Genomic DNA, 13138 nt, shown 5'->3' with positions numbered 1-13138 from the left:
GAGCACCTTGCCTCCGAACCAGCGTCCAGGGAAGGAGAGAAGGCTTGTTCCTGGAAGTTCACAGGACTGTTCTCACTGACAGAAGAGTGAGAAGGCTTTTTTCCTTTCCCTCAGTCAATCTCCCCTTGAGTATCCTTGGCCCAAAATGAGCCAAGAGCCCATCCATCACCAAAAAACATATCCGGTGAGTACCCCTCTGCCAGTAACTTAGGGCTGAGCCTCATGTCCTTCTCAAAAGCCAAGGTGGGGAGTCAGCTTGTACCAGAGCACATGAACTGCATAGGAGGGTGGGGAGGTGGGGAGACCAGAACAAAATGGGTGACTCCCTAGAGAGGAGGGTGTGGTGGCCGAGGAGGCTACCATGCCGCGTATCTCAGGCAGCCTCTCTCTGCTCTCAGGGCTGGCATCAGACCTAGCAGGAAACATAAGTGTGTGATGCTGTCTAAACGTTAACAGTGGGAACAGGGGTGTAGTTGTACCCAAAAGGCACTCAAATTCATAATTAAAAACAAAACAAACAAACAACACAACGCTGCCAAGCAAAACCTATACCTGCAGGCCTTTTAACAAACGAGGAAACCAAGAACCAACAAGGGGGAGTCATTGCCTGATCGTCGTCGTTGCCGTATAGGGAGCGCGTGCGTGCATCTGCTAACGTACGTTACAGAAGAGGGAGACGGGGCTTCAAGGAGGCCACCTAATTCACTCGAAGCCACACAGCTAGTGAGTGACAGAGGCAGGGTTTGGATGCAGGTCCATCTAACTCCCGTGCCTCTGTCCTTGCCCAGTGCCAGAGGGTGAATTGGTTGCATGAACAGGAAGAAAAACCCCAAGCCAGTTCAGAGCTCTGTTCCACTGTGTATCTGTAGGAAGCTTTAGGAGACCATCTGATATCCTATACTATGGGATATATAACCCATACATAAATGGAAGGGAAAAAGACGTTGTGAAGCAGATTCCTTAAGTGATAAAGCGAGTTGTCAGGGAACCTTATGCGGGGCAGGGGAGAGCCATCTGGAGTGGAAAGAGGCCCCCAGGAAGCACAAGGTAGGTCCCGCCTGGCTCTGGGAACGCCGGTGGCTTCTGGCATCCTGGCACTGCCAGAGCAGCAGCTTAGGAACTCCTTTTCTAGAAGCTGTCAGACTTTGGAGGGGTTGTGCAGGAAACCTGGGCCTTGGAATTGGCAGCCTGATCAGAAGAGACATTCAGCTGTCTCAGAGATGTGCGTCCTGGCGTGCACCCCCTGTGTCTCCTGCAGGAGCCCCAGGCAAGCGGTGACCTCCTCCCCCATCTGCTGTCTTGAGAGAAGGGCAGATTTCACAGAAGGTGTGAGTAAACTGCAGTGGAAAGAAAGCGAGAGTCTCTGTGTTCTAACCCGGCGCCCGCTCCTTCTCCATTGCAGCCTGCTTCGTGTTTCTGCTCTGCACTTTCCTGGTGCTGCCGCTGTGCATGGCCTTCACAGGTGAGCTGGCTACTGAGCTGCTGGACGCCCCAGGTCAGCCGTGCCCGGCCAGGGGATGATGGGACTTCACCTTTAAACATAAAATGTGCGATGGGAATTCCCTGGCTGTGCAGTGGCTAGGACTCAGCGATTTCGGTGCAGTGGCCCAGGTTCAAGCCCTGGCCGGGGAACTGAGATCCCGCAAGCCGTGGGGCACGGCCAACCCCCCCCCCCCCGCCCCCGACTCCGCCAAAACCCAAAAGAAACAAACAACAAAATGCGCACTAGGAAGAGCTGATCCGACTGATGATTTCCAGACACATATTAGTCGGACAGAGTTACTTGCTGAATGTTTTTAAAAGGTGGCGTTCTGGGTCCTGCCCTGTGAAATACTGATGCAGTATGTCTGGGTGAGGACAGACACCTGCTTTTAAAAATCTGTCCGCAGATATTATGGTACCTCTTGCCCAGGTTGGGAGCCGCGGGGCCAGAGGTTTCCCAAGGACCTTCCCAGTTCCTGTGCTCCCGTGTGGAGTGTTACGGAAAACGAACCTCGGGCTGTGGTCATTGTTGGCGTTCTACGTATTCTTTTGCTCAATGAATGATTATTTCCATTAGTCACATATATTAAATGATTTCATTTATCCAGAAGTATGAAGTATGAGGAAAAGTTGAGAAGGTGGGAAACTCCTTGAGTACCCAAAAATCGTTGTCGCGTGTCAGTGAAATTAAACTCGCACCCTTGAATGTTGATAATGGGAGCCTCCGAGCTCTGTGCACCGACTCTGGCTACCCCTGTTTATAGAGAGGTCTAGCAAGCCTGGTGCTCTAGACTCCAAGTTCATAGCATATTGGAGCAGAAATTAAAAGGGAATAGGAATTGTTGCCAAAAAAAGAAGAAAAAAAAAAAGCCCCCAGTATTCAAATAGCTTGATGGGGATGGTGTTTTCTTTTGGGGTGATAGTTCCAAAAATGTTTTGGAACTAGATAGTGGTGATGAATACACATCACTGTGAACATTAAAATGGTTCATTTTGTGTTATGTGAATTTCACCTCAATTTAAAAAAAAAAATACTAAAACTCAAAAAAATACAAAAACAGTGCTCTTAGATTTGTAACCAGTGAAAGCTGACAGCTTGACAGGAAGTAAAAGAACAAAATTAAATTCTCAACTTAGCACAGAACTCATAAAGCCAAGTAGTCTGGGGCCCTCTAGTGTCAGGGCAAACCAGCCACTTCAACAGGCCCTGAAGCTGTCATTTTTACAGAGCAATTCCAAAGTGAATGTTTATTATGTGGCCCTGCTTTATCAAGAAGCGTTTATAAGGTGTTAGGTATACCCTGCTTAAGAGTCCCCCGTAAGGAACTTCCCTGGTGATGCAGTGGTTAAGAATCCACCTGCCAATGAAGGGGACACGGGTTCGAGCCCTGGGCAGGGAAAATCCCACATGCTGCGGAGCAACTGAGCAACTAAGCCCGTGCGCCACAACTGCTGAGCCTGTGCTCTAGAGCCCATGAGCCACAACTACTGAGCCCTCGTGCCGCATCTACTGACGTCCGAGCGCCTAGAGCCCATGCTCCGCAGCAAGAGAAGCCACCGCAATGCAAAGTCTGCGCACCGCAACCAGGAGTAGCCCCAACTCTCCACAACTAGAGAAAGCCTGTACAGAGCAATGGAGACCCAATGCAGCCAATAAAAGTAAATAAATAAATGTATAAAAAAAAAAGGAGGGGTCCCCGTGGGGAAATGTCCCATGCAAAATCTCTCGAGTAAAAGATAGATTTTTTATTGAGTAAAAAGTAAGCTTTTGGAGCTTATTATTCAGTTATCTGAATAATGAACTTACCTGAAACAACTCACCTGCTAACATGGCTGCATAAACGAGGGAAGACCCCACAAGGCCAATTCCCGTAGACGTTATATGAAAATCATCACATGCACTGCCACAAGTGGGTATCAGGGAATTACTGCTAAATGGTTATAGAGCGTTTATTTATGGTGACGAACAAGTTTTGGAAATAAATAGTGGTGATGGTTGCACAAGTTTGTGAACGTAGTTAGTGCTACTGAATTGTACCTTTAACATGGTTAAAATGGCAAAAATTTTGTTATATATATTTTATTACAATAAAAATATTAAAAAATGATTTTTTAACTTCCATAATATTGTCTCCCCCCCCCCCCCCCCCAATGCCTACATCTGGTAGTTTTACCAGCTGTATTGGGGAGAATTCTAAAGCCTGAAGAGGGTAATTGTGATACTGCAGGTCAGACGGGAAGAAAATCTAGAGGTCCCAGGCAGTACATGAAGCATACAGCAGGAAAGATGCTTTTATTAAATTTATTAGGGTCCTTTTAGGCCATCTGTGCGCTGATTGACTCTCCTGTGAGCAGCAGCTGTTTTCATTCCTTAGCCATGAGCAGGTATATAAGTCATTACTCATGTGCATTTCATAGCTGGGTTTTGAACAGAAAGGCAGTTCCTACCCAACAACTTTGGCATCAAGTATTTAAAGGTCTTTGTGTGAAAAGGTTGTCTTGAGACTTGGAAAGTGTTTTCATCTACCAACATATTCAGCTAAACATCAGAGATATCTAGAAAGGCAGGCCTCTGCAGGCTGGTGATTGGATCAACGTGTGTATTTGATTCTACTCTGTTTGGGGCCCTAAATTTGTAGGTCTCTCTATACCTAGAAATTTTTATTAACTTCAGTGGAATATGGTACAGTCATAGGAAAATGGTTTACTCTCTCTAGGTACCAAGGCCTTCATGGGAAATAAAATGTCAAATCATAGCTAAAATTTTAGATGTCATTTAAACAGAAGACTGCCGTTCTACAGTGAGAAGCCTCTTTCTTGGGTTCTGTTGGCAAATGTGTTGCTCAGGGTAACTTAACTATGTTGTGGGAACAAATCAGTCCTGGAATCTCAGTGGCTAAATACTACAAAGTTGTTTTTTTAATTTTTAATTTTTATTTTATATTGAGTATTAGTTGGTTTACAATGTTGTGTTAGTTTCAGGTGTACAACAAAATGATTCAGTTATACATATACGTATATCCACTCTTTTCAGATTCTTTTCCCATATAGGTTATTACAGAATATTGAATAGAGCTACTGTATAGACCTACTGTGCTATACAGTAGGTCCTTGTTGATTACAAAGGTTTATTTCCTGCTCATGAAAATTCCAGTTGTGGATCAGGAGTCTCTCTGGGGTTCCCCGGGACTCCCCCAAGTGATGTGATGATGTAGCACTCTAAGCTGCTTCAGTTTTGAGCACTGACCATCTCACCCCATGGTTTCCACTGGGTCAAAGCAGGGGAAGAAAATGAAGGATCATGTGTCAGTTTTTAAACGCTTTGGCCCCAAAATGTTCCACAGCCCATTGTCTAGAACTAGTCCCACAGTCCTGGGTACCCACGGGGGCTGGAAAATGTGAGGGGCACGTACTGAACAGTCAGTGCCTCAGCACAGCCGAGATGTCTGCTAGGACCCATCCGAAGCCTGTCACTGGAGCCAGACTGGTCACTGAGGGAAATGCGAGTTTCTCTCTTATAGTTTAAGTAATACACCCTATCGCCATTGTTTAAATAGTCCTAGAGACAAAGGCCTGAGAAAAGTAGAGAGAAAGCATTACTATGGGGAGAAAAATTACCATAAGAAAGGGTGTGGGTCCAGGGTGGTTGATTTGGTAGTTCTGCAATATGCTCTAAGGATCTGTCAGTAAACACGTGACCCAGCTTGGGGTCAGGTGAGGGAGTTGGTCAATGGTGATCATATGGTGTCTGCAACTCACGTAGCAGAGTGTCCTGCACACGGAGAAAGAGTTCTCTTCCGGCAACTTCCTGCCCTGTGGGCCCTGGAAGCAGAGCAAATGGGAGCCTTATATTACACGGTGGATGCATTTGGGGAACGTGACCCATAAACTGGATCTTATTTTAAGCACATCAAGACCCCTGGATATTTAAAGGGATTCTTTGGAGCCTTTGGTAAAATGAATCATTAGAAACAGGGTTGTCATTCGCTGGCTTCATAAAAGCTGAGCACACCTGTAGCCAATTAATATCCAGACCAATGGTGCTGTGACCTCTGGTCCCAGCTCTGATGCCCGATGGACTGCCATTCGGGCCACTAAGCCTCCCGAAGATTGGGTGGCTTGAGAGACTGAGCAGGTTCCCCAAGCGGGGGGAGTCAAGCTTCAGTGATTTATGTGATTAACATTTTGGCTTCTGTAGACGTTTACTTCATTTCCCTAACTGGCATTGTGTTGTGTGTGTGAGTGTGCGTTTTGTTTTTCACTTTTTATTTTTTTAATATATTTTTTAAAATTTTTATTAGTTACCTCTTTTACACATACTAGAGTATATATGTCAACCCCAGTCTCCCAGTTCACCCCACCCCGCCCGTGCCCTACCCTACTTTCTCCCCTTGGTGTCCATACCTTTGTTCTCTACATCTGTGTCTCTATCTCTGCCTTGCACATCGGTTCATCTGTACAGTTTTTCTAGGTCAGCATTGTGCTCTTGAAAACATTCCTCTCAATCTTCTGTTCTCTCCCCTTTGCAGGAATGAAGTTTTTGGAGGACTGTCCCGTACAGCCCCTCATCCCTCTATACTTGCTAGTGGGTGGGATCATCGGGGCCTTAAAGGTAAAGTCTTTATCAGTTGTTTGTCGTTTCTGTTGAAATTTGACTTACAGGCACCATGGAACACATCCTTTAACTGTTTGCTGCTCAAAGAACAGCTTTCCCCTAAGCACAGGGTTGTTGAAACAACAGGGCCAGGTGGATGCCTGAGGCCTGTCTCAGAGATCTGGATTTTTCCAGATGAGCAGTACTTACCCCGAGCTTCTCTGCTGCTGCTCCGAGTTCAATGTGCTAAGTGTAGCTTTGCTCTGACAACAGTCGATGCAGAGAAGTTACTGACTGCCAATTACTTACACTATCGATTTCAGCTGTAATCGTGGCTTTTCTCTGTGCTTCTTTTTTAAAAAGTTTCCTGTGTGGGGCAATGGAGTTAAAATTTGCATCTGGTTAAAATGTATTTGATTTTAGCAGTTCTTAGTTCTGTTTTTAACCATAGCTCCTAATTCTCAACCAACTAGCATGGAATTCGTTAGCTGCAGTCATCAGTCAAATGTGTTAAACTCTGATGTTTGGGGGCGATTCTGTGGCTCTCACGCTTATGTCAGTCTAGGGAGCTGATCTGCTCATGGCTTGTATCGACATATGTTGAAACAGGAAAAGTGATGGAAAAAGAAATATCAAAGGTCCTGCATAGCCTGCAGTTAAGTTTTCAAAATTCCTAGCCCACAGAAATGTCACACCTGCCAAAAGTACCTTAGGTTGAAAATACCTTAGGTCTACCTCCATTTATCAAGGACCCTCCCCAACCATCCAAGCCCACCTCAAAGCTTTCTGTATCAAAAGCTAGAAAACGCAAGCATCCATTTTTCCAAAAAGGTTTCATAAAAACGAAGCAATCACACACACACACACACACAGAATCGAGTGCCACGTATAGAATTTCATGTGGACCCACTGTCTGATTTCTTTGTCTACTTCTCTCTGCTGCCTGGGGCCTTCGAAAAAGGCTGCCCAGTGGCACTAATCATGATACTGGTCCGAGACATCAAAGGAATGTCTTCAAGAAGACTGTTCCCGTATGCAGTCAGTAGCCACAAGGTCTGTTCTGTCTCTGGAGACATGTCTGGTCTGGAGCAAGCATTTGGAGCCTTTTGTGTCTGAGATCACCTCACTATTAAATACCCTCCTCTTCTGGCAGTGGTCCGGCGGGCAGTGTTCTGGAATGTACACATGCACGATCCTTCCTCTTTATAACATCCCGATGGGATCTACCTGGGGCTCTGATTAGCTCCAAGGAAACTCTTGGATCAACAGGGTTGTGTATCCCCTGTGGCCCCGCCGTGTTAGGGGAAGGCTCTGATGGACTGAGTACCATAGAGATGCTCAAAACAAGGGCAGAGTTGTCAGCAGTAATTACCTCTGCCCCACCCTCTCTCACTGGACTACCTCATAATCAGACTGCAGAGTAGAACTTTCCTTTAGAGATGTTACTGTCCATGGAGTCTGTTCCTGTTAATAACAGCAAACTTTTCCTTTATGAGAGCCAGACCAGAACCCAAAGGTAATTTATTTTAATGAGCAAACTAGGGCCCTAATATACAGCATTGATTTTTTTTTCCTGGCAATCTAAAACTGTTTGAAGCCAAATTAAATTTTTGTGCTCATGGTAGCGAGACAATACACAGTGAGTCCAAAACCATGAGAGCAATAGCAAACAGGTTTGAAGGATCCCCAGACAGAGAGCTTTACTAGTGAGGCCAGGGCTTTCCATTTACCACCCTCGGAACACTGCAGAGCGATGCCCAGTATCCTGTCTGAAATGCATCAGATGGTACCACCATTGTATTGAAGAGAAAGCTGAGAAGTGAGTGGACATCGCCCAGGGTCACCGAAGAGAGCTGACAGTTATGACCCACTAGGAGATCATGAAAAAAAATTAAGTAGATTGTGATCCCTTAGAAGAGAAAATATGGGAGTGCCTGGTAAGTATCGTGTGATACACTTGCACACGTGTGTGTTTGGTAAGTTGACCACATAATTTATCATCTGAACAGGGACAGTGCTGAGAGTACCAGGGGGCTCTGATAATATCACAGCAGGAAACAGCATAAACCAGGACCTCTCTGAGCCAGCGGGGGTGCGCAGTCACCCGATGACGAGGCCGTGATGTGACGTGTGTTTGTTACTAAAAGAAAGTTTCGAAAACACTGATTTGGTGGCCGTTTGTCTACCCAACACCCACCTCATCTTCCAGGATCCTAATTCTCAGTAATAATCGCCACCACCGCGTGGGCTCACTGTGTGCCAGGTGCCGTGCTAAGGGCGCGGTCCCCGTTTTGAGCTTATTCAGTTCTCACAGTGCCCCTTTGAGGCAGGTCCTTGTATCAGAAAGGATTTTTTGAATATAAGGGACAAAAAGTCAGCTCTGGCTAACCTGAGAGGTAATTTGTTAGAGGAGCTTACGACTTCAAACCTTGGTGGAAGAGGAAAGAACCAGGTAGCTCCGGGAAGCCTGGGTCACAGGCTCCAGGCAGTTGCTCTGGGCAAGCAGTGAAGTGAAATGAACCCCAGAGGGTTCCTCTCTCCTGGCGTCAGGTGCCCATGAACCAGTCCTGGGAGGGTAGCCAGGTCCCTGCACCTTGGATGCCAGGCTGCCCCTGGTGTGGAGAAGGCGCCTCCAGGGAGGGTGGGCCCCCAGATTCCCCCTCCGGATGCAGGTGACAGTGGGGGCAGCCTCCCGGGGACAGGGCCCTGCTAGGAAGGGAAATGGTGCTGAGGAACTGAACCCCGAGCTGCGCTGTCAGCTCAAGCTTACAGATGAGGAAATTGAGGCCAAGCGGCTGCTTCTCTTGGGTTTCCATGGGGTAAATGGCCAAGGTCCTGTGCACCACACACCTGCTCGACCTCATAGATAGTACTCCTCTTAGGCCGCCCTGCTCCTTCCAACTGGTTTTCTCCTGTTCCCCAAACCCACCACCCTTCACCTTTGCCATGCTACTCCCATTCCCACCTCTCCCTGCTCACAGGGATCTGGAATATACCCCCTCCTCCAGGAAGCCCTCCTTGGATGCATCCACTCTATGTGAGTGGCTCTCTGGACCCCTTTAAGCCCTTACTTCCCTTTTCTTATGGAAATGTTCTGCCTCCCAGCCAGGCTGCAAGTCTTACTCCTAGAAAGCCTGGACAGCTGGAAAAATGGGGGCACTTTCCCAGCTTAGGAAAGAGCCCCTCTGACTTAATATCTTTGATTTAAGCATCTGGGTAGTATGGTGTAGACAGTGGTCAGAGGTGTGGACTGACACCCATCTCATCCTTTTACTCACTGTGGACTTGGGTGAAGTGACAACTTGTCTGAGCCTTATTTTCTCATCCATGAACCAGGGATAATAATATACAGCCCCAAGGTTAGTATGAACATTAAATGAGATCATACAGGCCAAACGCTGGCCTAATCACTTTACTTAGGTTTTGTTACCTTTCATAAGTGATAACTTTTCAATGTAGAAAATAAGAGAATACAGGTAAACACAAAGAAGATTTCTAACCCAGCATGGAGAGATCCTGGAATCCTTCCTGGAGGAGGTGATCTCTGTCTGGATGTTTATGGAAGAGTCAGGCTGGGGAGTAGAGGTCCTAGGACAGCATGAGCACACAGTCCAGGCAGGGAGATGAGAAGCAGCCCCAGACTGTTGGAACGTCAAGCACGGAGCTTCTCTAATGGGCCACACCCCACACATGTGCTGGGCTGGGTGTACAGAAGTGAACCCTGCCATTCCATTCTAGTGGCGGAGAAGTACTGGAGGTACACTCAGTATGGTCGCTATTGATTGGTTACATCGAGTGAGGAGCCGGGAGCATCCCTGGTTTCTAGCTTGGACATGTCACCAAAATGAACATGGAAGATGTCGAGTTATGTTTTCGACATACTGACCCCGAGGCTTGAGGATATTCAGTGGAGCTTCTCCTGAGCCTGAGAAACACAGGAGGGCTTGGTGGGAAGGGCCCCTGCCAGCTTTGGCTGAAGACACACCTGGTGTTATACTCTGACTCCCACTTTTCATGCACATGACCTTGGCCAACTCCTTCACCCAACTGGTCCTCAGTTCCTTTGCTTGTATTGTTTGTTTATTTATTTGTTTGGCTGCACCAGGATCTTCATTGCAGCACGCAGGCTCTTAGCTGCGGCATGCAAGATCTGGTTCCCTGACCAGGGATTGAACCCAGGCCCCCTGCATTAGGAGCCTGGAGTCTTAACCACTGGACCACCAGGGAAATCCCAATTCCTTTATTTCTAAAGTGAGGAAAGTGATGTGTGTTCCATAGGGTTGTTTTAAATAAGACAATATGCCTAAAAAGTCTTCATGTCTGTATTAGCTCAGGCTGCCTTAACAAGATGCCCCAGACTGGGCGGCTTGAACAACTAACATTTAGTTGGGGTTGGGGAGGAAGACACTTCCAACTGATGACCAGATCCAGGGGGTGGTCCCTGGAGGAGGAAGAGCAGGTCACTGGAGCCAGGGGGGCCAAGGAACTGACCTCAAGGCCAAGGAAGCAAACCACAGCAACAGGGAAACTCTGGGTGCAGAGGTGAACTTCAGTCAACAAATCCCTTGTCCAAAGCAACTCACACATCTAAAAAAAATGCCACCAAGGATGCTAAGGACTGATGCTTTCATTCTCACCAGTTCTAACTCTTTGAAATGAAATTTCACTCCTTGGCAGCATCTGCAACTCCAGTGTGTGCACTTTTCATAATAAATCTCTTCCTCTGTTTCTCTCCTCCCATCTGTCCCCTCTCCTCCCTTCTGTCCCCTCTCCTCCCCCTTCCTTTGCGGCTCTGCCCTCTGACCACCGGCTCCCTACCACAACCCAGGTGTCTCTCCTACTCCACGACTCCACCAGCATGAGGCGGCTTCTGTCCAAGGCTGTGGTGATAGATGACGATGACGGCAATGAGTATCCCTGGAGGCAGAACGCACACAAATATTACGTCCACCTCCTCCTCAGCCTCTTCCTCCTCCTCTGGTTCATTCTGGGAAATTACTGGGTCTTCTCTGTTTACCTGCCAGATTTTATCCCCCCTTTCCAGCAGCCCCGGGATTACTGTGACAAAACCCTGTACCTCTTTGCGGTGGGGGTCCTCGTGCTCGGCCACACCGTGCTGGGCTTGCTCGTGCTGGGCAGCGGCTGTGTCTACGTGTGGTCCAGGTGGAGGTCTGCTCCCGAGGAAGACTGAGAACCGCCCCCTCCGGCACACGCACGCACACAGCACAAGTACACACAGGCGCACACATGCATATACACACATGTACACACGCACAAATACACACATGCACACACATACACGTGTACAAATATGCACACACACACGCACAAATAGGCACACACACGCGCGCGCGCACACACACAGTTGCAGGAGGACGGCACGCTGTGAAGGCAGTAAAACCTTCCTTGCAGACATTTAAGAAACCACCAAAATGCTGAGTGTTCCAGCAGACGAAAGAAACGCTTGCCTGCCTGGGTCTGGGAAAGGCACTTTTGCTGTTTTCAGAGTGGGGAATTTGTATTCATAAGAGTTTTCAAAGTTTTGTTTTTTTTGTTTTTTTTGTGTGTGAGGGGATGAGGCAAAGAATGGGGGACCTTCTCAAATCACAGTTGCAGTTCCCGTGACTGCGAGGAGAGCGAGGCTTGTTGTTGTTACTGCTGCTACTGCTGGGTGGTCATTCAGCCATGGGCACCTTGAACTTATAGAAAGAGCACAGACTTCCAAACAAGACACAGCTCAGCTTCACTTGCGATGATGGCTTTTGTTATGAGTAGAAGAGTGCTCTTACTTAATGAGTCCACCTGCCTTTGGGGAAAGTTAAGGAGCTGCTCTCCCAACCCCAGATCAGCTGGGTTTGCTCTGATGGGTGGGGGCATCTCAAGGGCAGCTGTAAAATCTGCCAGGGTCAAGGAAGTAGATTCCTACTAGCCTGGCTTTGCAGAGAGAGCATCCCTTTCACAGCGTGCTCTGTGCTACTGAAGATCCTTTGCTTGGCCTTGAGTCTGCTTCTTTCCCTGGTTATCTGTGTACATCTCTGTGATTTGCTGATGGCGTAAACCAGGTTAGTGTTTTGGCTGGGTTGCATGCGCTGTTGGTAATGTAGGTGCTTCTGGTCTCCCAGTTTAAATACTATACAGTAGCAAATCTACTTAATGCCAGGCTAGGGTTTGGAAGCCTTCTCTAAATCCATTCGTTTGGAAGTCCCCGATGACACCAGTACCATACCCTCTCGCCACTGTCGTGAGAGGATGTTCCTGGGAGCTGCGGTGCCGTGTCAGGATGTCAGCCCCTGGGGTAGGGGGAGCCCCTATGATGTAGAATTTCTAGATGAAGAACTCTATCGTGTGTCATAGCCTCTGTCTATTTTTACATGGATCTGGGCTGGTGTGTGTGTGTGTGCGTGCTTTATAATCAAACCAACCCCTGAGTGGCCACCAGTGTGGGGCACCTCCGTTTATCAGAAGTGTCAGCTCAAACCAAGAGAGGCTCACTCTTCTCTGTGGCTTTAAGAGAAAAGGACCCATGAGTCCCATGGAGCATCCCCATTGAGTTTGGAGACATCTGTCACCTGGAGTCACGTTTGGTCCTGGTTTCCTCCCAGGTAAGAAGAAGGTGCTAGCTGCGCCCTCTGCTGGGCAAAGAGGGGAGAGCCCTTATTCTGCCCCTGCCCCTCCGGGTACTTTCTAGTTTCCTTTTCACTTGAGCCATGAAAGATCATAGGGTTTGCAACGTGCAGTTCTTGCCCTCATCTGTGATGCCCCATGCCATTCTTATCATGCCCCACGTCACCCTCTCCGTGCTGGAGGCCTGAAAGGGTCTGCGGGCAAGCAAGGCGTTCCATGGTGGGGGTGGGGGGGGTGGGGGGGTGGGGGGGGGGTGGGACCCAGAGAGTCCTCTGGGCCAGCAGGGAAATGAATGAACCCCAGAGAGTTCCTGTGCATGAATTCATGGAGGGGACACTGAGTGGCTCGGGGGGCGACACCTCCGGTATGCTGTACCCACACGCTAACAGGCTTTGAGAGGTAATTTATTAGGGCCTCCCTCAAGGGATTATGAGATGG

General features: G+C 48.0%; 1 protein-coding gene across 1 annotated transcript; it reads left to right on the top strand.

The window, feature by feature from the left end:
* Positions 1–361: 361 nt before the first annotated feature.
* TMEM272 (transmembrane protein 272) lies at positions 362–11267 on the top strand. Its single transcript, XM_057707211.1, has 4 exons — positions 362–368; positions 1403–1462; positions 6012–6094; positions 10905–11267. Exons 1-4 carry the CDS (start codon positions 362–364, stop codon positions 11265–11267), a joined length of 513 nt encoding a protein of 170 aa, XP_057563194.1.
* The last annotated feature ends 1871 nt before the right edge of the window (positions 11268–13138 follow it).

This window comes from Hippopotamus amphibius, chromosome 14 (assembly GCF_030028045.1).
Source record: "Hippopotamus amphibius kiboko isolate mHipAmp2 chromosome 14, mHipAmp2.hap2, whole genome shotgun sequence".
In the NCBI taxonomy this organism is placed as follows: Eukaryota; Metazoa; Chordata; class Mammalia; order Artiodactyla; family Hippopotamidae; genus Hippopotamus; species Hippopotamus amphibius.
Note: the sequence above shows the minus strand (reverse complement) of the source record. Positions and strands in the feature narration are given on the sequence as shown.

Excerpts from the sequence above, each read along its gene's own strand:
- TMEM272 (XM_057707211.1), top strand. Across the intron at positions 1,463-6,011 it reads GCTGTGCATGGCCTTCACAG|GAATGAAGTTTTTGGAGGAC; the intron begins GTGAGCTGGCTA and ends TCCCCTTTGCAG. Across the intron at positions 6,095-10,904 it reads GGATCATCGGGGCCTTAAAG|GTGTCTCTCCTACTCCACGA; the intron begins GTAAAGTCTTTA and ends ACCACAACCCAG.